This window comes from Carcharodon carcharias, chromosome 3 (assembly GCF_017639515.1).
Source record: "Carcharodon carcharias isolate sCarCar2 chromosome 3, sCarCar2.pri, whole genome shotgun sequence".
NCBI lineage: Eukaryota > Metazoa > Chordata > Chondrichthyes > Lamniformes > Lamnidae > Carcharodon > Carcharodon carcharias.
The window spans coordinates 107,726,664-107,750,829 of NC_054469.1; the positions used below are offsets into that span (position 1 = coordinate 107,726,664).

The following is a 24,166-nucleotide window of genomic DNA, read 5'->3' on the forward strand; positions in this document are numbered from 1 at the left end:
TTTTCTTTGTGGTCTTTGCCCTGTAAATCTTTCTTTTCTCTAATCTTCTATTACTGCATGCATGCACAGGAGGCAGTGTGGTGACCCTCCTCTCATTGTTTGTGTGTGCAAATAAACTAACCCTTTAAGTTCATCCTATTTCGAGTTTGTTTAGGGATTGTTAATAGAAAATTGGATCACACCCAAAACTGAGGAGTTGGGAAATCCACAACTGCTTATAAAGGGGGAAGCAAATCAAAACACCTTCCTGTTTATGGATAAATGGGGAGAGAACTGTTTAAATTAACCCCCTCCTGTCCATAACATAATGAATAAATGTGGGTGAGTGAATGGATGAGTGAAAGGGTCGATGGGTGAGGCAGGTAAATCGGGGGGCGGGGGGGGGGGGCGGTCAGTGGGTGGGGTGGACAGGAGGGAGAGTGACTTAATGGCTAGGTGGGTGAGTGGGTAGTTTGTTCAGGAGGTGGTTGGGGGGTACTCTGGTAGGGTCAGGGGTTTAGTCAGGTGTTTGAGTGGGTAGTTGGGTCTGGTCAGGGCGTGGTTGGGTGGCAGTCAGGTCTGGTTGGGATGGTAGTCAAGTCTGGTCGGGGATCTAGTGGGATAGTTGGGATATAGCTGAGTAGGGGCAGACATAGGTAGTTGGGTCGTGGGTGGTAACCTGGTCTGGTTAGGAGATAGTTGGGTGTGATGGGGGGTGGGGGGGGGGGGGGGGTGACGGCGGAGGTGGGGTTAGTTGGTTGGGGGGAGTAGTTGGGTGGTATGCCCGGTTGGTCAGAGGAAGTAGTTGGGTCTGGTCAGGTGATTGATTGAACGTGGGGGGGGGGTAGCGGCAGTTGGCGCTTGTGGAGTTATCCAGGTGTAAGGCCAGATTTTAAACTGTCTAACATTTCCAGTGTGGCTATCAAGGTAAGTCTCGTGGATCTAGCCCAAGTATCTGACTCTAGCTCAGAATTCTAGATATTTACACACGGTACCGGGCAGTAGCGAATTGTCCATCAGAAGTATAAATTTCCAGGAAAATTCCCATTTAGGTCCACACATCAGGGGTTCTGCAGGAACAAAAACAAAAATACCTGGAAAATCTCTGCAGGTCTGACAGCATCTGCCGAGTGGAAAACAGTTGACGTCAACTGTATCCCACTCCGCAGATGCAGTCAGACCTGCGGAGTTTTTCCAGGTATTTTTGTTTTTGTTCTAGAGTTCCAGCATCCGCAGTATTTTGCTTTTATCTTAGGGGTTCTGCAAGATCCAGGCGCGCATACGTCTGGTCTCTGAAAATTCAGAGAATGGAACATTTGACGCGCAAATTGTTTATCATGTTTAGCTCCCTGTGCCACTCAGCGATCTTATCAGGTGTTCAGGCTGATTCAGGCCCTTGTGTCTATATTTTGAGGTGATTAGCTCAAATTATATCATTTAGATTCGTAACTAGCTAAATGTACTTTTTGTTAACTAATCAGGGACTGATTTTATGCTACAGGCAAAGGGGAAAATTAAAAATTACTCAAGTAATTGTGCACAATAATATTTAATAGAAAATATAGCTGGGAATGGAGAATTATGCAAAAGGAGGCATTTTTAAACAACCTTTTAAATAAAAGTTTATTTTTATTAGCAATTTCAGTAATAAAGCTATTTCTCACACAAATGGCATTATTACTGTAAATGTTCTGTTAAGAAATAGAGATAGTTTAAGTAAGTTATATTTGTAACTGTGGGTGTTAGGAATGAGTTTTAGCTTTAAAGTTTAAGTTTGACTTGTATTTCTATATCTGTGTGTTAAGAAAAGGCAAATGAAGTTTTAGTTTCACTTTAAAAGGCTGCTTGCATTTCTAATGAAAGTTTACGACCCCTTTAAAGTAAAAGTAAACACACAAGAGTAGAAAGAATACTACTGTTGCCTAGCAACAGGGGGCAGATAGGCAGGTTCCTCCCACAGACAAACACACAGAACTAAAGAAAGAATCATTTTAAGTTCAGTTGAAACCAGGACCCCAGAGAAACTGGACACTGGGAGAGGGAACTGCAGATTTCCCAAAAGAACAAAAAGGTCCCAAGCAAAGAAAAAAACCCAAAAATCCAGGAGAGTGGAAGAAGGAAAAGTCCAAAGGAGACCCTGTAGTCAAAGGAAGCCTGGGAAAAGGTCCTCTTAAGTGAAGTTAAGAGTGAGGGGCAGAGAGAAAAGCTCCAAGCTTCAGCTTTAAGGTGAGAACAGCTTGTAAGAAGGTTCAAAGAGACAACTGAAGGTCTGTAATTCTTTGCTATGGGCATGTGAAGCAGTGGTGCACTGTTAATGCTGGGTTGGTGAGACAGAGTGCATGAAAGACAACTTGAATGCATGTGGTGACCCAGGGAAGAGGAACATCAGAAGGAGAGTTCGAAACCCCAGAGGTGAACCATTTTGAGGAACCATTGTGGAAGGTGTCTGAGAGAAAACGTCAGTTTGGGAGATGATTCCAAGGTGAGATTTTGGAGAGTGGAGATTGGAAACCCTCAAGTAAAGGACTGAATTCAGTGAGACTGGTTGGCTCACGGTGTGACAAGCGTCTGGGGGTAGTTGAGGAGAGATTCTTAGCATCTGGTTGAGGTGGCATCTGGCACTTGGTTTCAGAATGTGGTGTGTCTGACAACATAGTGCCATAGGTTTACATGGACTGTGTACTTACTGTGTACATTAGAGTAAGATATCTCTTGTAGCACGTGTTATCCTTACAAATCTGTATACATCTGTAAAGGTATAGTTGTGGGTGAAGGAGTATTGTAATATAGTTCCTCTTTTCTAGTTGAATTATTTCTTTTGTTAAATTTATTTTGTTGAATTTATTATTTTGTTAAAAATTAATCAGCTGACCCCTGTGCCTCTGATCAGTAGCTACTCTTCACGTATCTAAGCAAACAAATAAAAGTTAGGATCTATCAAGCTGGGTTCTAGTCTGGGATCAGGCTTGTCCAGGGGTAACCTTGGCTGGGGATCATAACATGCTCCTTCCAGCATCACAATGTAAGAGTGAAAATATTTTGATAAAACAGCCATCCAGAGTAGGGAGAATACTTGAAACTTAAGTTGGGTTCCCACCTTATGACCAGCAATGAATAAGAGTATTAGAATATGGCAATAGATTATAGAAAATTTGTTTAGTTTCTGGCACTAGGGAAAAATTGAGCAAAAGATCCAATTTTGGAATAGAAAAAAACGGTAGCAGGTATTTGAGAATTCTGAGAAGCATAGCCTGCCCATGCTCAAGTCCAAATTAACTTGTTTTGCTATTGTTTACCAATTGCCTGGTGTTGAGAAAAAGCCCCATAGGACATGTACTGTTTTTTTTTACACTGCTTTCCCACCCACATAATAACGTTGCACAATAATACAGAAAAATGTTCAGCAATTGGCACCTTTTTGTTTTGTTTGAAAAGCACTGATACAAATATTCACATTCTCTGAGATGCTTGAGTTTAATTAGCATCAATTTTATATTGCATTATAATACCTAATATATATTTTGACCACTGTTGTAGATAAAGAGTAGAAAAAGCTCATGCCCTGCCTTAACTCAAACCACTTGACCTAGTTCTGTCAATATAGCAGGCTAATAATCTAAGTGATCCAAGTTAAGTGATTGAACCGATTTCTCTCATTTTTTACAAGCATTGTAACATTTTTTGTCTTTCCAATAGGAGACTTATACATTTATTCCAATCCTACATAACACACCTGATTGCAAAAAATGGAAATGCGCTTTTTACAACCCTATACAAAGTTAAGGGGTGATTTATGCATCCACAGTCAGCAAAGAAACTCTCCTACTGACAATGCCAATTTGAAATTCGGATATAAACAGCTATAATTGTCCGATCTTTAATTAGCCCATAGATTGTCATTTTAAAAATTCACAAAGTGCCTAAAGAACACAGGGTAAAATGACCAGAATGGTTTCTTCTCCATTCTCCCAGAGTTGCTAATGAAAAATGGAGACAAGGCAAAGCTATAAGCTATGCAAAATTATTTCTATACAGACTGTTTCTGATGCCTTACACTTAAGGAAACCCGTCTTTATTCATTGTTTTTATTTTGCTCACCTTTGGACTAAAACGCCACCTTTATTTTGCTCAGTTATACTTGAACTCACATATCCCATTTTGCAAAATGTGACACATCCATCATATAGTGCTCCCAAATCACAACTGGTTCAGAATGTTAAAATCTTAGCCCTCAACTAAAAATCCCACCACTGTCTCACTGCACCCTGCCTCAGCAAATTTTTCCAAGCTTACATCTTTGCTTCTACCTCTACTGTTAAGATTCTGGCCTACTGTCTATCATCAACAACCACCACTTTGCCCCATAGAACCACAGAAAAACCAGAAAGAAGCCAATCAGCCCACTGTGTCTGCATGGGCCAAAAAATAAAATAAAAAACCTAACTGCTCATTCTAATTCCAATTTCCAGCACGCCGTCTGTAGCCTTGCAGGTTACAGCGCTTCAAGTGCAGATCCAGGTACCTTTTAAATGAGTTGAGTGTTTTAGCTTCAACCACCAAACCAGGTAATAAATTCAGACTCCCACCATCCTCTTGGTGAAGATATTTTTCCTCAAGTCTACTCTAATTCTTCTACAACTCACCTTAAACCTGTTCCCCTTTGTAATTGACCTCTCTGCTATGGGAAACAAGTCTTTCCTGTCTACTCTATCTCGGCCCCCTCATAATCTTATGCACCTCAATTAATCACTCCTCAGCCTCTTTTACTCTAAGGAAAACAACCCTAGCCTATCCAATCTTTGCTCATAGCTGCAATTTTCAGGTCCTGGCAAAATTCTTGTTAATCTCCACTGTACTCTCTCCACAGCAATTATATCCTTCCTATAACATGGTGACCAGAGCTATGCACAAAATTCCAGCTGTGGGCCCAACTGGCGTTTTATACAGTTCCAGCATTACATCCCTGCTTTTGTATTCTACACCTTGCACAATAAAGGAAAGCTTTCCGTATGCTTTATTTACCATCTTATCCACCTGTCCTGCCACCCTCAGGGACCTGTGGATATGCACTCTAAGGTCTCTCACTTCCTCAACCCCTCTCAATATCCTCCTGTTTATTGTGCATTCCCTAGCTTTGTTTGCCCTCCTCAAATACATTACCTCATACTTCTCTAGATTGAATTCCATTTGGCACTTTTCTTCCCACTCAACCAAACCATTGATACCATTTTGGAGGCAACAGCTATCCTCTTCATAATCAACTATAGGGCCAATTTTCGTGTCATATACAAATTTCCCAATCATGCCTTCCAGATTTAAGTCCAAATCATTAATACACACCACAAATAGCAAGGGACCCACACTGAGCCCTGTGGAATTCGCAAAAAACATCCATTGACCATTATCCTTTGTTTCCTGTTGCTGAACCAATTTTGGATCCAACTCGTCTCATTCCCCTGTATCCCATGCGCTTTTATTTTTCTGACCAGTCTGCTACACGGGACCATCTCACATGCCTTACTAAAATCCATCTAGGCAACATCCATTTCACTACCCTCATTAATCTTCTTGTTACTTACTCAAAAACTTTGATTAAATTAGTAAGACACGACCTTCCCCGACGAATTGATTCTAATAATTTGCCCACCACTTAAGTGAGACTGACCAGCCTTTAATTATTTGGCCTATCCGTCACACCCTTTTTAAATAATGGTACAATGTTTGCAGGTCTCCAAAGATCTGGTACCTCACTTGTATTTAGGGAAGAAAATAATCCTCAGAGAATCGACTATTTCCTCCCTGGTTTCTTTTAACAGCGTGGGATGCAATCCATCTGGCCCTGGTGTTTTATCCTTCAAGGGTGTCAGTCCCTCCAGTACTTCATCTCTCACTGTGCTTTTTGTATCTAATATTTCAGAATCCTCCTCTTTAACTAGGGGAGAAAGTGGCATAATGGTAATATCACTGGATAGTAATCCAGAGGCCCAGGTTATTACGCTGGGACATGGGTTCAAATCTCCCCATAGCAGGTGGTGGAATTTAAAATCAAGCAATAAAAAATAATTGTTTGGTAGTACAGAACTTGAGAATCAAACACAGCAAGTGCTTCAGGTCCAGAATGCATGGCCTGGAAGTGTGGTGCAGGCAGGTTCAACTGAGGCATTCAAGAGGGCATTTGATGATTGTTTAAATAGAAACTATGTGCAGGGTTACAGGGAAAAGAATGGCATTGACTCACAATGCTCTAGTGCCAGAGCAGATACGAAGGGCCAAATATCCTCCTTCTGCACCATAACAATTCTGTGATTGTGTAGATCGGAATGTCTGCATTATCCCTCTCCTTTTCTGAAGGCAGAGACAAGGTACTCATTAAGAACACTGCCCACATCTTCTGCATCCATTCATAAGTTACCTTGTACCTTGGTTATCCTCTTGCTCTTAATGTGCTGATAAAACACATTTTCATTTCAAAATCCTTGATGTTACCTGCTAATATTTTTTCCATACCCTTTTTGCTTTCCTTTTTTATTTCAACCCCAATCTTTCTATACTCCTCTAGGCTTACTACAGTATTAAGCTTTTTGTGACTGTCATAACTTTCTTTTTCTGCTTTATCTTACACTGTATGGTTCAAGATAACCAGGGGGCTCTATATTTGGCAGCACCACCCTTGTTCTTGTGGGGACATGTCACACTATGCACATAGAATCTTGATTTTGAATGTCTCCCACTGATTTGTCAATGATTTTCATTCAAGTATCCGCAAGAAAATGCCAATGTCGAGGGAAACAACATATTTATACTGTATGAGAAGAAAGTGCTGATTGGTTGGCAAGTGGACTCTGATTGCTAGAGAAGTTACCATGGAGAATGCACCAGCTGATGGCGACTGACAGTTAACAGTCAAGCATTGTCCAAAATTTAAACCAGGCAGCTGGATTCTGAATGGTCAAGACATTGCCCTGGGGAATAAAACAGCAAATGGCTGTCACTTATTTTGTTTAGCTGAAGCAGGCGCAATGTGTTTTTTTCTTTCTGTCTGCAAAGAACAGGGCCCTGTGTATTAACATATGTAGCTTCCAGTACACATAAATGTGCCACACTGAAAGCCCGACTGACGATCTTAAATTGGTTGACAGCGTAATTCTCAGCACACTGAGGATTATTTAGCAAATGTTGTCCAATCGTGGAATTACATCTAACGTTGGACACTGTGTTTTGAGTTTTGCAAGCACAGGTTGATTGGACATGGTCCATACCTTGCCCATTACAAACAGTAGAAGGGTCATGCTGTTTGATATGATCCGCCAGTCTTTGGGATGTACAGCCTACATACCTAGCATCACACTAGCACTGAAATTCATACACATTTGTGTGATAGACAGAACATCTTTTTGGCTTGGCTGCAGCATCCCATTAGAGGCGCACACCATTTGTGTTGCTGCTGCATAGTAGCAGCGTGAAATAGCTAGCTTCACCTGTTGCTCAAATTTTTGAGATACCTTGACCTTTCAGCGTAATCTGAGGTAGACTGGGCACTTTTCATGGCTGAAAGTGAAGGCCTTGGGCTCATTCATGAGTCTGCGTGATATACTGCGTGAAATCATCTGATTAGGGTAGCCATTATCTCACAGGATGTCTTTGATGCACCCTATTTCAGCATCAAGCTTACATGGTGAGCAAATGGCTCGGGCCCTATTTATGAGGTCGCCAACAAGGCCAATTTTATCTAAGAGTCTTATGTAATCTAATATAACAACTGTAAGAGCCCCAACGTGTGCCTTGGCCAGTGAAGGTAGGCTTGCGGTAGAACGTGCAGAGAGCCCCCTGGCAGATTTCTCAACTGGTATGTCAAGGAAGAGGATTTCATTTGACTGCATCATTTCAAAGGTGAATTTGAGTGCAGGGTGGAACCCATTTAGACATGCTAGGAAATTATTACACGTGCTATAAGATTGGCGTCATCAGCAACCTTGTAAACCGGACCAGGAACCATCCTGGTCCTGTTCAAGTGTAGATGTTCCCATGTTCCCTAGAACCGGTCCCAGTGCCTCAGAAACCTGATGCTTTCTCTCCTACACCAGCTTTCCAGCCTGATGTTCATTCACTCAATTCTCCTAATTCTATGCTCACTAGCACATGGGATTGGGAGTAATCCTGAGATTACTGCTTTAGAGATCCTGCTTTTCAATCTCTTGCCTAGCTCCCTAAAACCTCCTTTCAGGACCTCATCCTGCTTACTACCCAAGTCATTGGTACCAGTGTGGACCATAACCTCTGGCTGTTCACCCTCCACCAGTAGAATGTCCTGCAGCCATCCCATGACATCCTTGACCCTGGCACTAGGGAGGCAATGTACCTTCCTGGAGTCATGTCTACAGCCACAGAAACACCTGTCTTTCCCCTAATGAATCCCCTATCACTACTGCTCTTCCTTTCTTCTTCTTCCCTGCCTGTACAGCTGAGCCACGCATACTGCCACGAACCCAGCTCTGACTGCACTCCTCTGAGGAATCAACACCCTCACCAGTATCCAAAATGGAAAACTGACTAGCAAGCAGGATGCCAGGGAACTCCTGTACTATCTGCCTGGTTTTCTTGGGCTGTCCGGCGGTCACCCATTCCCTTTCTGCCTCCATGCTCCTAAGCTGTGGTGTGAACACCTCTCTGAACATGCAATCCACGTAGCTCTCACCCTCACAAATATGCCACGGTGGCTCCAGCCACCACTCGAGCTCCAAAACTCGAAGCTTAAGTTTCTGCAGCTGGTGACACTTCTGGTAGCATATTCTGGAATTCTACCACCTATCCTAGTTCACTCCGACATCCGCGCAGGTTCAATTCCCACTAGTAAAGTGCTTTGGAGAAAGACAACACATAAAAGTTGCTTTATTCCTCCCCAAAGTATATTGGATTAAAAAAAAAAAATGAAATAAATGGCGTAGCCATCGCTTAACCAGTCACTGAATTCAATCTTATACTTACATTCAGCAAGAATGTGTGACCTAGTGACAATCTACTTACCCATTTCATGATAGCTTATCTGACAAGACTTACTTCAGGTAACTTAATAATGGTAGACACTTGCACTGAGGTTTTAACTATGCTACAGATACAGGCTGTGCAAGCTAAATGCTTTTGAAGGCTTCCATTTTAAAACAGGGCTTTCTATCTAAATAATTTGGTTAAAAAAGGTTAATTTGGCAGGTGAAGATTGAAAGAGCTTTTGGTCATGATTGTCCTTGGAGCACTGGGGAGGCATTAATTCATTCCTATTATTTCTGTTAAATAGGATAGCTTTAGACAGGCCTGATACCGTGTGCGCTACCTCAGATAATGGAACCGAACAGATAGGTATATAAAAGGCAAAGAACAGAATTGAGACCTCCCATGGCACAAGAACCATTAGGAATAAGGATGCTTTTAATGTATGTAAGTTTGGAATTAAAGCATAGATGTTAGAACATTCTTGGAGCAAGAATAGATCACTTATATGTTTCAAATAAGGCTACTTGAGATTGATCAGCTCAAGACCTTGTAAATGTTAACAAGTTATATTTCTCCTTAACTGAATAAATACAGACTTTACATCTGATCTTCTTTACTTCTCTTATTATAGCTTCTTTAGTAACTCTAATTAAACATATATACTTTGCACAGGGTTCTCTAGTCTTCCGAGTATTGAAGACTGAAACTAATGTAAAGAAATTTCAGCTGGCAGAACAGAATTATACACAACAGTAAATGTTTTTAAAAAGTATTGCATACATGAAGTGTTTTGGGGCAGCAAGTGGATATGATAAAGTGATAATATAAATGCAAGATTTTTTTATTTCTATATTGTTAGTTTGGTACCACTGTGGTCAGGGTAAATTAACTGCACAGATTTATTTAAAATGCATAGAGTTTTGCTTAACAATATGCAAAAGCAAAAGGCAGCCCAGAGGAATCCTTGAAAATCTGTTAAATTTATGTTTTTTGCATAGGTTATGAAACCCAAGATTGTTAGGCCACCTATTTAAGATGAACTTTCACATAAAGCAATTGTCTGAAGTTGCACTTATGTGGCTTTTTCCTTATGTTATTACAAAGTTGGAACTATTTGCAATAACATGTTAGTTTTCCTAATGTCATCATAGCAATTAATATCTACATTTTTACTGCATGCTGTCCATTTTTTAAAAAAACATTGGCATTCCTCTTAAAATTTCTACTGCAGACTATCTTCTAGGTAAATGGTCAAAAGCCATGTCAACTGCTTCTACGTTAACTAAGCACAGAGATAAAAACAAAAAACTGTGGATGCTGGAAATCCAAAAACAGAGAGGGTCATGAGGACTCGAAATGTCAATTCTTATCTTCTCCGCCAATGCTGCCAGACCTGCTGAGTTTTTTCAGGTAATTCTGTTTTTGTTTTTAACTAAGCACACCTCTGCTAAAAGTGAAAGCAAGCTAGCCACAACTTGGCTGGTGTTTTGCAGGAGCCAGATTTTGCCATAAATACTTCTCAGGAAATCTAAACCATCTATTACAGGGAGTATAAACTTGAACAACAGAGATTGCAAAATTGGCAAGATGTAATGTGTGGTATGCCACAGGGATCAGTGCTGGAGCCTCAACTTTTTAGTTTATATAAATGGCTTGGATGAAGGTACCGAAGGTGTGGTTGCTAAATTTGCAGATGTCACAAAGGTAGGTAGGAAAGTAAGTTGTGGCGAGGACATAAGAAGGCTACAAAGGGATATAGAGAGGTTAAGTGAGTGGGCAAAGATCTGGCAAATACAGTATAATGTGGGAAAATGTGAAATTATCCATTTTGGCAGCAAGAATAAAAAAAATATTATTTAAATGGAGAGATTGCAGAGATGAAGAGGGAGCTGGGAGGCCTAGTGCATGAATCGCAAAAAGTTAGCATGCAGGTACGACAAGTAATTGCTAATAGAATGTTATCATTTATTGTGAGGGGAATTGCATGCAAGAGTAGGTTATACAGGGCGTTGGTGAGACCACATCTGGAGCACTGTGTACAGTATTGGTCCCCTTATTTAAGGAAGGATGTAAATGCATTGGAAGCAGTTCAGAGAAGGTTTGTTGGACTAATACCTGGAATGGGCGGATTGTTTTATGAGGAAAGATTGGACAGGCTAGGCTTGTATCTGCTGGAATTTAGAAGAGTAAGAGGCGACTTGGTTGAGGCATGTGGGGTCTTGACAGGGTGGATGTCAAAAAGATGTTTCCTCTTGTGGGAGGGTCTAGCACCATTTAAAAATAAAGGGTCACCCATCTAAGGCAGAAATAAGGAGGGCCATGAGTCTTTGGAACTGTCTTCCTCAAAAAGCAGTGAAGCAGAGTCCTTGAATGTTTTTAAGGCAGAGGTTGATAGATTCTTGCTAAGTAAGGAGGTGAAAAGCTTTAGGGTGTAGGCAGGAAGGTGGAGAAATCAGGTCAGCCATGATTTTATCAAATGGCAGAGAAGGTTCGAGGGGGCAAGTGGCCTACTCCTGCTCCTAATTTGTATGTTCATATGTAAGGAATCATGAAAATCAAACATCTGCTCAGTGTCATGAATCCAAATCACGGAAAGGGAAGGCAATAGAAATAAATAGTTTATGTCAGTACAAGTCTGAGATAGCCATACAACAGAAGCTATTCTTTGCAGTTCTTTAATATTCTTAAAAATCTGTAACTTTATTTAACTTTGTTCTGAGTGAATGAAACAGAACACTAAAATTAATTTTTCAGGGCCAGAGAGGTTATTAGCAGTATTTATCACTTAGTCACGCCTGACTGCGTAAACCCTAACTTTTCATCTGTCTTTAGTGCAGGACTAGTGGGTTACCCTAATGTCATGCCCTTACAGTGATCTCTGTGCAGATTCTATCTGTGAAGACTGCAACAGTGTAAGCTATGGAGGAGCAGGGCATCACTGACAGCAATTCCATATTTCAGCATAAAACTTTGGATGCCAGGAGTAGCTATCAGTTTTATCCTGTAGCAGTGGTTTTCAAATTGTGGTCTGTGGACCACCTGTTGTCCACCAGGATCCTCCAGGTGATTCGTGGACTGGTCCAAAATGCAAGTCACTGAGGTGCAATGCCATGCTCGAAAGAACACGAGAAACCAGCCAGAATCCTTATCTCCTTTAGTTGCATGAGGTCATGCAGCCAGACCGGCTCCCACATATAGTTTTATAAGATTTATTTTACTGTTACAACATACAATTGGGAGGTTGGATTTTCCACACTCATGGGGCTGAAAACAAAGTGGAACTGGCTGAACATGGAGCCCAAAATGAGACTGAAGCTCTCCAGCTTGCAGTCAGATATTGCCTCATTGGTGTCTCATCAAAAGCATGTCCTGTCTTCGAATTAATTCTGTTGAGTATTTTTTTTGCAGTGGCAAGCGAAAACTGGTGTAAGAGCGGTAGGGTCATCTGTCTCACGTAAGTAGATTACAGATGAAAATGTTCCAAGAATCATTGATTTATAGTAACAGTGAACATTGATAGCCTCACTGTTATTAGTACAGCCAAATCCAGGCCAATCAATCAAGAATAAAGGGGAGAAAATGCTGAGAGAATAGTAACTTTGTCGAACTACAATGAAATATTAAAAACCACCTGGTGGAAACCCAACTTTGAAATGAGTAACTGAAAATATAATCAGGTACAGGTTAGCGTGGACATAATTTCTATACTTAATATACGTCAAATCTCTCAGAGCGGTTCAAAACATGCATGTTAAATGCAGAAATCATGCCCCACAGATGCATTTAGCTGTCTAAGATAACTCTTTTGGAGATACTCGGGAATAATTCTTTGGCAAAGCTCTTTGCTGATTTGATCCATAAAATATGGAAATTGCACATCATTCTTGATATCTTTGTTACTAAATTGGCAAAAAAAAATTTGAAGCTAAATCTTAGCATAATTATAATTCTTTTTTTTTAATAAGTTGCCCCCAACTCCAAAATGGAGCAGAAAGGTAGAAGAAACACGCTAACTAAATGTTTTAAATTTAAAATAGCTGTTTGTTCAGCTGAAAATACTGCAAACTCTTTATTACCAATCATAATAGAGGCGATCACCTAGGGCAGAGATGTTCACTGTTTTGTTGGACTGAAAATCACAAACTAATTTCCCATAATTTCCTGATAAGCACTCTTGGCAGGCAGGACTCTGAGCCAGGAGTGTGCAATTAGAAAATCTACTGTTAGATGTTAAATTTTCCAGCTGACTCACAAACAATTAATCAAAACGCTCCCAAAAAATCAAACGGCTTGAGTGTTGGCAATACTGTGCTGTTCTTTCTGGCATAATTTTTTAAAAATCCAGGCAAGCAAATGTCTTTAAACAAACATACATCTTTATATTAACACTGTTAGGGGGTAATATAGGGGTACATTAAGAACTTATTGAAAGGGAATGGACTATTTAAAATATCCAAGCAGCCAGTGCCTGCAAGTACAGTTAAAAGCTAGGCTGGACAGAGAAGAATCTGAACCTTGCACCCTCAGAGCCTATGACCATCAGCCAGGCCAGGCCAAACAGAGAGGAATGCAAATATGATGGATTGGGTGTCTTAGGAGTCAGACCGGAGCCTTAGGTTAAAAAATAACTGAGATTGGGTCTGTTTATAGCAGATAGGGAAAGAACAGATGGTCCTAGTTGAGATGGGAGGGAAGGTCTCCGCCAGGGGTGAAAGTAGGGACAGATGATGCCTGTACCTTGGTACCTTTGTTACAAGAGAGATGGCTGTTTAATGTAAGCCTATATGTTGATGAGATCGGAATCTGGAAACTGTTCTTGTACATGATCAACAATGTATAAATATGGTGAACACTTGTAGTTTAGCAGAGTGCTATCTCAAGCTGTATTGGGATGGTTCTCTCCTTGCAATTGCTCGAATAGACGATCATGACCTGTACCTGAGACTCCTGTGGTCCGTTTGTCAAAGTGACCACAACAAACACGATAAAAGCCTTGCCTCCAGTGCGCATTTCCATTTTGTCACACTTACCTCCCAAGTATTGGCTTTTTCACACTTGGATATAATGTCTGGCTATTACATTTAATTGCCAGGATGCATACCCAGATTTTTCCATAGCAATGACAATGAGACTGTCAATGTTTGCTGTCATTATGCCTCGAAACTGACGACAATTTCTGAGGTCTGCACATTCACGTTTAAACATGGAAATCCAGAAGTTGCTGATAGCAATTCTACACTTCCCCATAGGATGTGCTGTTGGATTACCCCAGGCTGCAGTAGAAATCAATGAACTGATGAAAACTTGTCCTTTTACACTGTTTAACCTTTGAAAAAGTTGCACCTTCTTGCAAGAGGTACTAAGTTTATAATTACTACAGAACATCTTCAATATCCCTGAAAAGCTAATTTTATACTTATAGTATGCCAAAATTCTCCATTATGACAAAAAATCCTATTAGTAAAACAATTTGTAAAAGTTGATGATATTTCAACTCCTAGCATAACAAGGTATGCATGTCACAATCATTTATTTCTGTCTAAAATTTTAAACTCAAAGTGAAAATTCAATGGATTTTACTTCCTGGTGTGTCGTCTGTGAGATTACTTAAATACGAGCGGCTGCTTACCCTGCTTAATGAAATTACTGCTGGGCACCTGGAGATCCTCTTCACTTGGCGACAGATTCAGGCTAACGGTAGGAAATGGGAAATCCAAACTACAGAGATTGTTAAATCTTTGTCAGCATCTTTTCTTTGAGGTCTGAATGAGTGTTGTTGCTTCGTCACTGACAGCAAAATCTGGGCAATTATTTTTACTTTTCAGTCCTCACAGTGCTAAGTGGTGCCTCTGCTTCATCAAGCTCCAGCATTCAGTTCTATTCCTCTCGGTTGCACTACCTATAGTTTTCAATGTATTTCTAGTTGAGTGCTGAAAGAACAGCTTTGTACCTAACCTCCTATCTGGGGCAGGGGTGGTAATGGCAGGAAGATGGTAGGAAAGGGAAATGGGAGAAGAGTCATTGTGTGTGAGTGATGAGCGAAATCAAATTGGCCTGCTCAGGGTCCTTCTAGAAGTCAGAAGGCTAATAAATTAACATGCAATATATATTGCATATAAAAGGCAATTGACAGTTTGACAAGTTTAAAAACTACAATTTTTAAGAAGTTGATAATAGAAATTACTATTAGGCTGTTTTAAAAGTTCATATGCTTAACTGCTTACTGAAATATCAGTACAAATTATACCATCAAAATAACAATGAAAATAAACATTACACCATCTCAAACATAATGATCTACTTTATTTTAAAAGAATAAAAATCAAGTGAGAGCACTAAATTTTGACCATTTGAAACATAAATTGGCATAGACCTTTATAATAAGACAAACTATGATCTTAAAACAGGATCACATTAAACAATGTTCTAGATTCTAAAATTTGTGAGCAGTGTTTTCACTAGATATGCTCAGCCTATTGATTTTAATATACTACTGAAACAATAGTGCTTAAGACAATTCAGTTCAATCCTGTTCCGATATTCTTCATGTACGATGCTCTTAGTGCATTAACTCCATGTTACTTCTAACACCATCAACAGGTCCTCACACAGTATTACATTGCACAAATGCTCCCTTAGCGCAAACTGCTTTTTTTATATTTAGAGCTCAGATGAACAGAGCACACAAGTTTCATACACTTCAATTATACTTTACTAAAGTTTTAGTGAACAACATGCCTACAATGCAATTACGTGAACATTCAGATTTTCTCCAGTAACATCACTAACACTGCATAAGAGCATCATGCTTTGGTGATGCAAAATTCAGCTGATGCAAGTTCTGAATGATGACAGGAATATTGGCTTTGGATGAATGTTTGCTATAAGGTAGCTCTCAATATGATCTTTGCAAAAATAAATTCAGAATAGGTTAAAGCTAGTCTGTAGTAATCTTAATTATTCATACGAACATACACAGATACAAATTTGGAGCAGGAACAGGCTCCAAGTTCCTCAACTCCAATTTCCCTCCAACCCACTCCACCATACCCTTTGACTCCCTTGTCAATCAATAATCTATCTATCTAACTCAGCCTTAAAAATATTCAATGACCCTACCTCCACTACTCTCTGGGAATGAGAGCTCCACAGATCTTTTATCTCTGAGAGAGAAAATTCTCCTCATCTCTGTCTTAAATGGGAGACCCTTATTTTTAAATTGTGGCCCCTAGTTCTGGTCTCTCCCACATAGGAAAACATCCTTTCAGCATCCACCCTGTCAAGCCCCCTCAGGATCTTGCATGTTTCAACAAGATTGCCTCTCATTCTTCTAAACTCCAATGGATACAGGGCCAATCTGTCCAACATTTCTTCACAGGATAACCTCCTCTCCCCAGGAATCAGTCTGAACTGCTTCTAATGCAATTCTTTCTTAAATATGGAGACCAAAACTTTTCTTTGATTTGCTCATGCGATGTGGGCGTCGCTGGCTAGGCCAGCATTTATTGCCCATCCCAAATTGCCTTTGTTCAGTACTCTAGATGTGGTCTCAACAATACACTATACAACTGTAGCAAAACATCCCTACTTTTATACTCTATTCCATTTGCCTTCCTGATCACTTGCTGTACCTGCATACTAACTCTCTGTGATTCATGTACCAGGGCACCAGATTCCTCTGCACCTTAAAATTATTGGGCTGACAAGTGGCAAGTAACATTCCCGCCACACAAGTGCCAGGCAATGACCATCTCCAACAAGAGAGAACCTAACCATCACCCCTCAACATTCAATGGCATTACCACTGCTGAATCTCCCAATATCAACAACCTGTGGTTACCATTGACCAGAAACTGAACTGGGCTAGCCATATAAATACTGTGGCTACAAGAGGAGGTCAGAGGCTACAAATCCTGTGGTGAGTAACTCACCTCATGACTCCCCAAAGCCTGTCTGCCATCTACAAGGCACAGGTCAGGAGTGTGTTGGAATACTCTCTTCTTGCCTGGATGAGCGCAGCTCTGACAACACTCAAGAAGCTTGACACCATCCAGGACAAAGCAGTCTGTTTGATTAACACCCCTCCCACAAACATTCACTCCCTCCACCACTGATCATCCTGACTTGGAAATATATCACCGTTCCTTCTCTGTCACTGGGTCAAAATCCTGGAACTCCCTCTCCAACAACACTGTGGGTGTATCTACACCCATGGACTGCAATGGTTCAAGAAGGCAGTTCACCACCACTTTCTCATTAGGGATGGTCAGTAAAGCTGAATATAAAAAAAACCTCAAAGTTCTACAATTTCTCCCCATTTAAATAATATTCTGCTTTTTTACTCTTCCTGTCAAAATGGACAAATTCACATTTTCCCACATAATGCTCCATCTGCCAAATTTTTGTCCACTCATTTAGCCTATCTATGATCCCTTTACAGACTCCTTTTGTCCTCTTCACAACTTACTTTCCTACTGTCTTTGTGTCATCAGTGAATTTAGTAACCATATATTCGGTCCCATCATCCAAGTCACTAATGTAGATTGTAACTAGTTGAGGCCCTAGCACTGATCCCTGTGGCACTCCACTCGTTACAACATGCCACCCCAAAAATGACCCATTTTTGCCTGTTTCCTGTTCGCTAACTAATCCTTTATCTATGCTACCCCCAACATCATGAGCTCTTAACCTGCAACAAACAGCAGGCTCGAAGTGCCATAAGTTATGACTTATGCATTGGATTGTAGAGTTGTTTCTCATTACAATAAACTGTTAGCTATCTACTTTAAAATACATAAGAGGGTCAGTGGGTCAAAGGGGGACTCGACCCTTGGTAAGACTCTGGTGCTGCACAGGTGACAGGGAGAGTGGGAACTCAGCATTCTGGCACTGAATGGGATTTTCAACCCCTGGCATTGGGGTGCAGGGGACAGAAAAGCATAGAGAATGGTTGTCAAGGCCAACTGGGCAGCCACCTGCCCATAAGAAAGGCTCCAGCTGGCAATAGGAGCACAACTGGTATATTTTGAGTTCAGTTGTGATGAGGAGCAACAACCTTCACAGGAAGGACAGAACCCCAGGCATTAGGAGGGCAGAGGAGAGGAATGAGGGCAGGAAGGTAATGGAGCCATATCCTCAACACAGGGTCGACTGCCGAAGATGGAGCTACCTGGAGATGACCGAGAAAGAGTGCCGCAGAACAATGTGTCTCACCAGGTAGATGGTCACTGACATCTATGTCCTCATGGTCAAAGGCCTCCCATCTCACAGCACTGCTCACCATACCCTGCCAGTAGCCGTCAAAGTCACTGTGGCCTTGAACATCTTCATTTCTGGCTTTTTCCATGGATCAGCAGCGAACCTTAGTGACATCTTGCAAACAGCTGCACACCAACTCTATTTCACAGGTCACTGACGCCCTCTTTGCCAGAGATTAAACAGCACATTCAAATCACAATAGTTGGAAGGGCATTGGCTTCCATCGTTGACATTGAGAAGGGGGAAGCCTACTGAAAGCCACCACTTGCCCTTCCCACCAACCCCTTCAATGCCACAAACCCCACTCCATGAGTACCCTCTCGCCATCATTCACCTGTGCTGATCCGAGGCATCAGGTGTGTTTCGTATCGGCAGTAGTCACTGCCTCTCCAGTGCTACTGCTGAGTACAGAAGAGCTGCCAGCCTCTGATTGGTCAGCAGCTCTCGGCAGGCTGGACTTTTACTCACAGGGTCCTTGATCTTGGGGAAGGCCTGTCAAGTGCCCAGGTGGCTCTTCATTCTGTGGGCCTTCCCTTAAATCCAGCCCCTGATGTGAACCAAAGTTGATCATGCAGATATGGGAGATGAAACATTTTGTAATGAACTAATGTGTATAAAGCAACAGGTAGAAGCAGAACCAGGAGAACAACTGTGGAGAAGAGATGACTGAAAACAGTGATGATCTAATTCAGCAATTTACTATGGCAATACGAGATTTTTAAGGAATAAGGATAAAGTAAGTAAGCAACTTACAGCTTCTGAACTTCGGCCCAGAGTGTGTTCTGCAAAAGATGGTCTTCTGAGGGAGGTTCTGCAGGAAATTAGTGGAAAACAATTCATCAAATGAAATCAATCACTTTACATGCTGGGGATTAAAATTAAGTCATGGGGGCTACATATTTATCCTTTTCACTCACTGCTTTTTCCAGTTAGAATTTTGCAGACCTGGAGGTTTCCACAGAACATTCTTTTCTCAATTGCATCAATGGTGGATAAATCTTAAATTAAAACACCATGAACTGGCAATAACAGCAAAAGGGAGATGAACTAATTAGAATATTGCCTTAAAAGTCTTTATGTGGTTCATGAAACTCCATGTTACATTTTAGGAAATAGAGACAGTTTAAGTAAATTATATTTGTATTTGTGGGTGTTAGTATAATGACTTGACAGACCAGACAAGTTTCAACAAGAAACAGATAAACTTTATTACAGCGAGCTTTTCAGATGCTACACACTCAATCAGGACTCTCGTCAGGAAGACCCATCCCCCAGATTGCCCGCGCTTAAAGCTCATTGGTCAGAGCCTCCTAGAACATCAGGTAACCCCTGATAAATTGTAGGAAAGGCTATCGCCTCAGTTACTACAGTTAGGAATGAGTTTTAGCTTTAAATGTTAAGTTTGATTTGTATTTCTGTGCTTGTGTGTTTAAAAATAGGTCAAGTTGAGTTTCAGTTTCACTTTGAAAGGTGAAACTTGGGATCTATTTTCATTTTAAGTGGAGACAGCAGGTCTAAAACTGAATGCATTTCTAATGAGTTTTACAACTCTAGGAGAAGTTAAAGCAAACACGAGAGTAGAAAAAACTGCTGTTGCCAAGCAACAAGGGTCCAGAGGCAGGCCCACCCACGCAGAAAAATTAAAGAGAATGCAGTTTGAGTTCAGCTGAAAGTAGCTTCCAGAGAGAGACTGGAGCAAAGAGACAGATAGCAAATCCCAAGCTAAAAAAGGAAGTCCCCAAATCCAGGGGAGTGGAACAGGAAAGATACTAAGCAAACAAAGGAAGTGCAGGAACTTGATAAAGGTCCTGTTAAGTGAAGTTAAGAGTGAGGTGCAGAGGAAGGCTCCAAGCTTCATGCTTAAAAGGAGGAAAGCTGCAGGAAGCAGATTTAAAGTGATATAAAGGCTTGTGGGAAGTCAGAAGGTCCAAAGATGACAAGTGAAGTTGTGTAGCTCTTTAATATGGGCACGTGAAGCAGTGGCGAACTGTTGACGGCTGAGTCGGTGAGAGAGAGTGTGGAAGAAAGCTTGAATGCACGTGGTGATCCAGTGGGGAGGAATATCAGAAGGAGAGTTCGAAATCCTGGAGGTGAACCCTTGCGGAAGGCATCTGAGAGAAAGCGCAGTTTGGGAGAAGATTCCAAAGCGAGTTCTTGGAGAGGGGAGATTGAAAACCCTCGTATAAAAGACAGAGTTCAGTGATTTACTTTATTGGTTGCTTCACAGTGTGACAACCATCTGGGGGAAATGGATGGGAGATCCATAGAATCTAAATATATAGATATAAAAACAAAACACTGAAGATGCTGGAAATCCAAAACAAAAACAGAATTACCTGAAAAAACTCAGCAGGCCTGGCAGCATCGGCGGAGAAGAAAAGAGTTGACGTTTCGAGTCCTCACGACCCTTCAACAGAACTGAGTGAATATTAGGAGAGGGGTGAAATATAAATCGGTTTAAGGTGGTTGGTGGGGGGAGAAGTGGGGGGTGGGGTGTGGTTGTAGGGCCAAGCAACCAGTGATATGAGCAGATAATCAAAAGATGTCACAGACAAAGGAACAAAGAGGTGTTAAAGGTGGTGATATTATCTAAACGAATGTGCTAATTAAGAATGGATGGCAGGGCACTCAAGGTACAGCTCTAGTGAGGGTGGGGTGGAAGGACTAGCAGGGCATACAAGATTTAAAAATAATGGAGATAGGTGGGAAAAGAAAATTCTATATAAATTATTGGAAAAAACAAAAGGAAGGGAGAAGAAACGGAAAGGGGGTGGGGATGGAGGAGAGTGTTCAAGATCTAAAGTTGTTGAATTCAATATGCAGTCCGGAAGGCTGTAAAGTGCCTAGTTGGAGGATGAGGTGCTGTTCCTCTAGTTTGCGTTGGGCTTCACTGGAACAATGCAGCAAGCCAAGGACAGACGTAGGCAAGAGAGCAGGGTGGAGTGGGGGTTGAGGAGTAGGGGGTGATGGAGGAGTGGACCAGGGTGTCCCGGAGGGAACGATCCCTATGGAATGCCGCCGGGGGGGGGTGAAGGGAAGATGTGTTTGGTGGTGGCATCATGCTGCAGTTGGCGGAAATGGCGGAGGATGATCCTTTGAATGATCCTGTGCGGGAGATGGGCCGGACACGGTTGAGGGCCCTGTCAACCACCGTGGGTGGAGCCTGTCTCTTTATGAGGTAAGTGGAACATTCCTTGTTCCAGTCCTACTCTGGCCCCTCCCACAACTCCTTCTCCGGTACATCGATGCTTACTTCGGTGTTGCTTCATGCTCTCGTCGGGACATGGAAAAATTTATTAATTTTGCTTCCAATCTCCACCCCTCCATCATTTTCACGTGGTCCATCTCTGACACTTCCCTTCCCTTCCTTGACCTCTCTGTCTCAATTTCTGGTGATAGACTGTCCACCAATATCCATTCCAAACCTACCGACTCCCACAGCTACCTCGACTACAGCTCCTCACACCCTGCTTCCTGTAAGGACTCCATCTCATTCTCTCAGTTCCTTCGCCTCCGTCCTATCTGTTCTTATGATGCTACCTTCAAAAACAGTTCCTCTGACATGTCCTCCTTCCTCCTTAACCGAGGTTTTCCACCCACGGTCGTTGACAGGGCCCTCAACCATGTCCAGCCCATCTCCCGTGCATCCGCCCTCATGCCTTCTCCTCCTTCCCAGAAACATGATAGGGTCCCCCTTGTCCTCACTAATCACCCCACCAGCCTCCCCATTCAAAGGATCATCCACCGCCATTTCCACCAACTCCAGCAGGATGCCACCACCAAACACATCTTCCCTTCACACACCCCCCCACCCCCCGGCAGCATTCCGTAGGGATCGTTCCCTCTGTGACACCCTGGTCCACTCCTCCATCACCCCCTACTCCTCAACCCCTATCTATGGCACCTCCCCATGCCCACGCAAAAGATGCAACACCAGCCCCTTCACTTCCTCTTTCCTCATCGTCCAAGGGCCCAAACACTCCTTTCAAGTGAAGCAGCATTTCACTTGCATTTCCCCCAACTTAGTCTACTGCATTTGTTGCTCCCAATGCGGTCTCCTCTACATTGGAGAGACCAAACGTAAACTGGGCGACCGCTTTGCAGAACACCTGCAGTCTGTCCGCAAGAAAGACCCAAACCTCCCTGTCGCTTGCCATTTTAACACTCCACCCTGCTCTCTTGCCCACATGTCTGTCCTTGGCTTGCTGCATTTTTCCAGTGAAGCTCTACGCAAACTGGAAGAACATCACCTCATCTTCCGACTAGGCACTTTACAGCCTTCCGGACTGAATATTGAATTCAACAACTTTAGATCTTGAACTCCCTCCTCCATCCCCACCCCCTTTCTGTTTCTTCCCCCTTCCTTTTGTTTTTTCCAATAATTTATATAGATTTTTCTTTTCCCACCTATTTCCATTATTTTTAAATCTTGTATGCCCTGCTAGTCTTTCCACCCCACCCCCACTGGAGCTGTACCTTGAGTGCCCTGCCATCCATTCTTAATTAGCACATTTGTTTAGATAATATCACCATCTTTAACACCTCTTTGATCCTTTGTCTGTGACATCTTTTGATTATCTGCTCCTATCACTGCTTGCTTGTCCCTACAACCACACCACCACCCCCCAACTTCCACCCCCAACCCTCACCACCACCATAAACCAGCTTATATTTCACCCCTCTCCTAATATTCACTCAGTCCTGTTGAAGGGTCATGAGGACTCGAAACGTCAACTCTTTTCTTCTCCATAGAATCTGTTTGGGGAGGCATTTGTCATTGGTTTCTGAAAGTGGTGTGTCTGACCACAGGTCACCTAGTGGTTTACATGGACTGTGTACTTACTGTTCATAATAGACTATAAGATAGCTGTTGTAACTTGTGTTATCCTTACAAATCTGTAAAGGTATAGTTTAGGTGAAGGAGTAATATAATATAGTTCATCTTTTCTTGTTTAATAAATGTTTTATTATTTTGTTAGAAGTTCATAAGCTGACTTCTGTGACTCTGTTCAGCAGCCACTCTCCATATAACTAAACAAAAAAATAAAAGCTAGGATCTATCAAGCCGGTTCCATCCTGGGATAGGTTTGTCCAGTGGTAACATCAGCTGGGATCATGACAGTACACAACAAAGCGGCCCATTAAATATCCAAATTCTCTCCACAGCCATTTGCATGCATGTTTTTCTGCTTTAACAGGTCTTGGGTGTGTTAACTCTATCTCCTCCTTTTCTCACTTAGCTACATTTTGGTTCTCCTCTCAAGTTTGCTCCACTTCTTGTCGCCCAGTCATGCTACCTTCATATTTTTCTATTCTTGGTTACATTGCCTCCCATGCCTTACTCCAACCCATCACTATTTTTCTGCTATTGCTTCAGGCTTGAAGCCTATTGAATGATCTCACAGGTACATTTTGCACTTCTCTCAGCATTCTGTGAAAGGCCCCATTGAAACTCACGTTGTAGCCCCCCTTATAAGCAGCAGCTCCAACTTCCTCTCACAATGACTTTCCCACCCAGCACACCAACAGAAGCTTACACAGCCAACCTCTTTCCCATTCAAATCACCGCCATATTGTGTCACCTTGGATACTGCCAGAAGATCAACAATCACCATCCCTCTCTTCATGTCTCTCCAGAATAGCCATTCACTTGCAAACAATACTGTATCCTTGCCATCCTCAATGTTTTTTTAAAAATTCTTTCACAGTACATAGGTATCACAGGCTAGGCCAGCATTTTTGACCTAATTTTGGCCTAATTGGCTTCAGAAGGTGGTGAGCTTCCTTCTTGAACCACTGCAATCCATGTGGTATAGGTATACCCACAGTGCTAGTAAGAAAGTAATTCCAGGATTTTGACCCAGCGATAGTGAAGAAATGGCGATGTAGTTTCAAGTCAGGATGGTGTATAGCTTGGAGTGCAAATTGCAAGGTGGTGGTG

The 24,166-nt window shown here is 41.9% G+C and overlaps 1 protein-coding gene across 3 annotated transcripts in view; it reads right to left on the reverse strand.

Annotated features, from left to right (window-relative positions):
- The window catches only part of elp2 (elongator acetyltransferase complex subunit 2), a 159,318-nt gene that overhangs the window by 39,906 nt on the left and 95,246 nt on the right, over nt 1-24,166 (reverse strand). For all 3 annotated transcript variants that reach the window (XR_005942651.1, XM_041184735.1, XM_041184734.1), the window contains one exon: nt 18,979-19,036. Coding sequence is in view for 2 of the 3 variants with exons in the window: in XM_041184735.1 (XP_041040669.1) it covers nt 18,979-19,036 (58 nt within the window). In the remaining variant the exon portion in view is untranslated. The remainder of the gene's footprint in view (nt 1-18,978; nt 19,037-24,166) is intronic.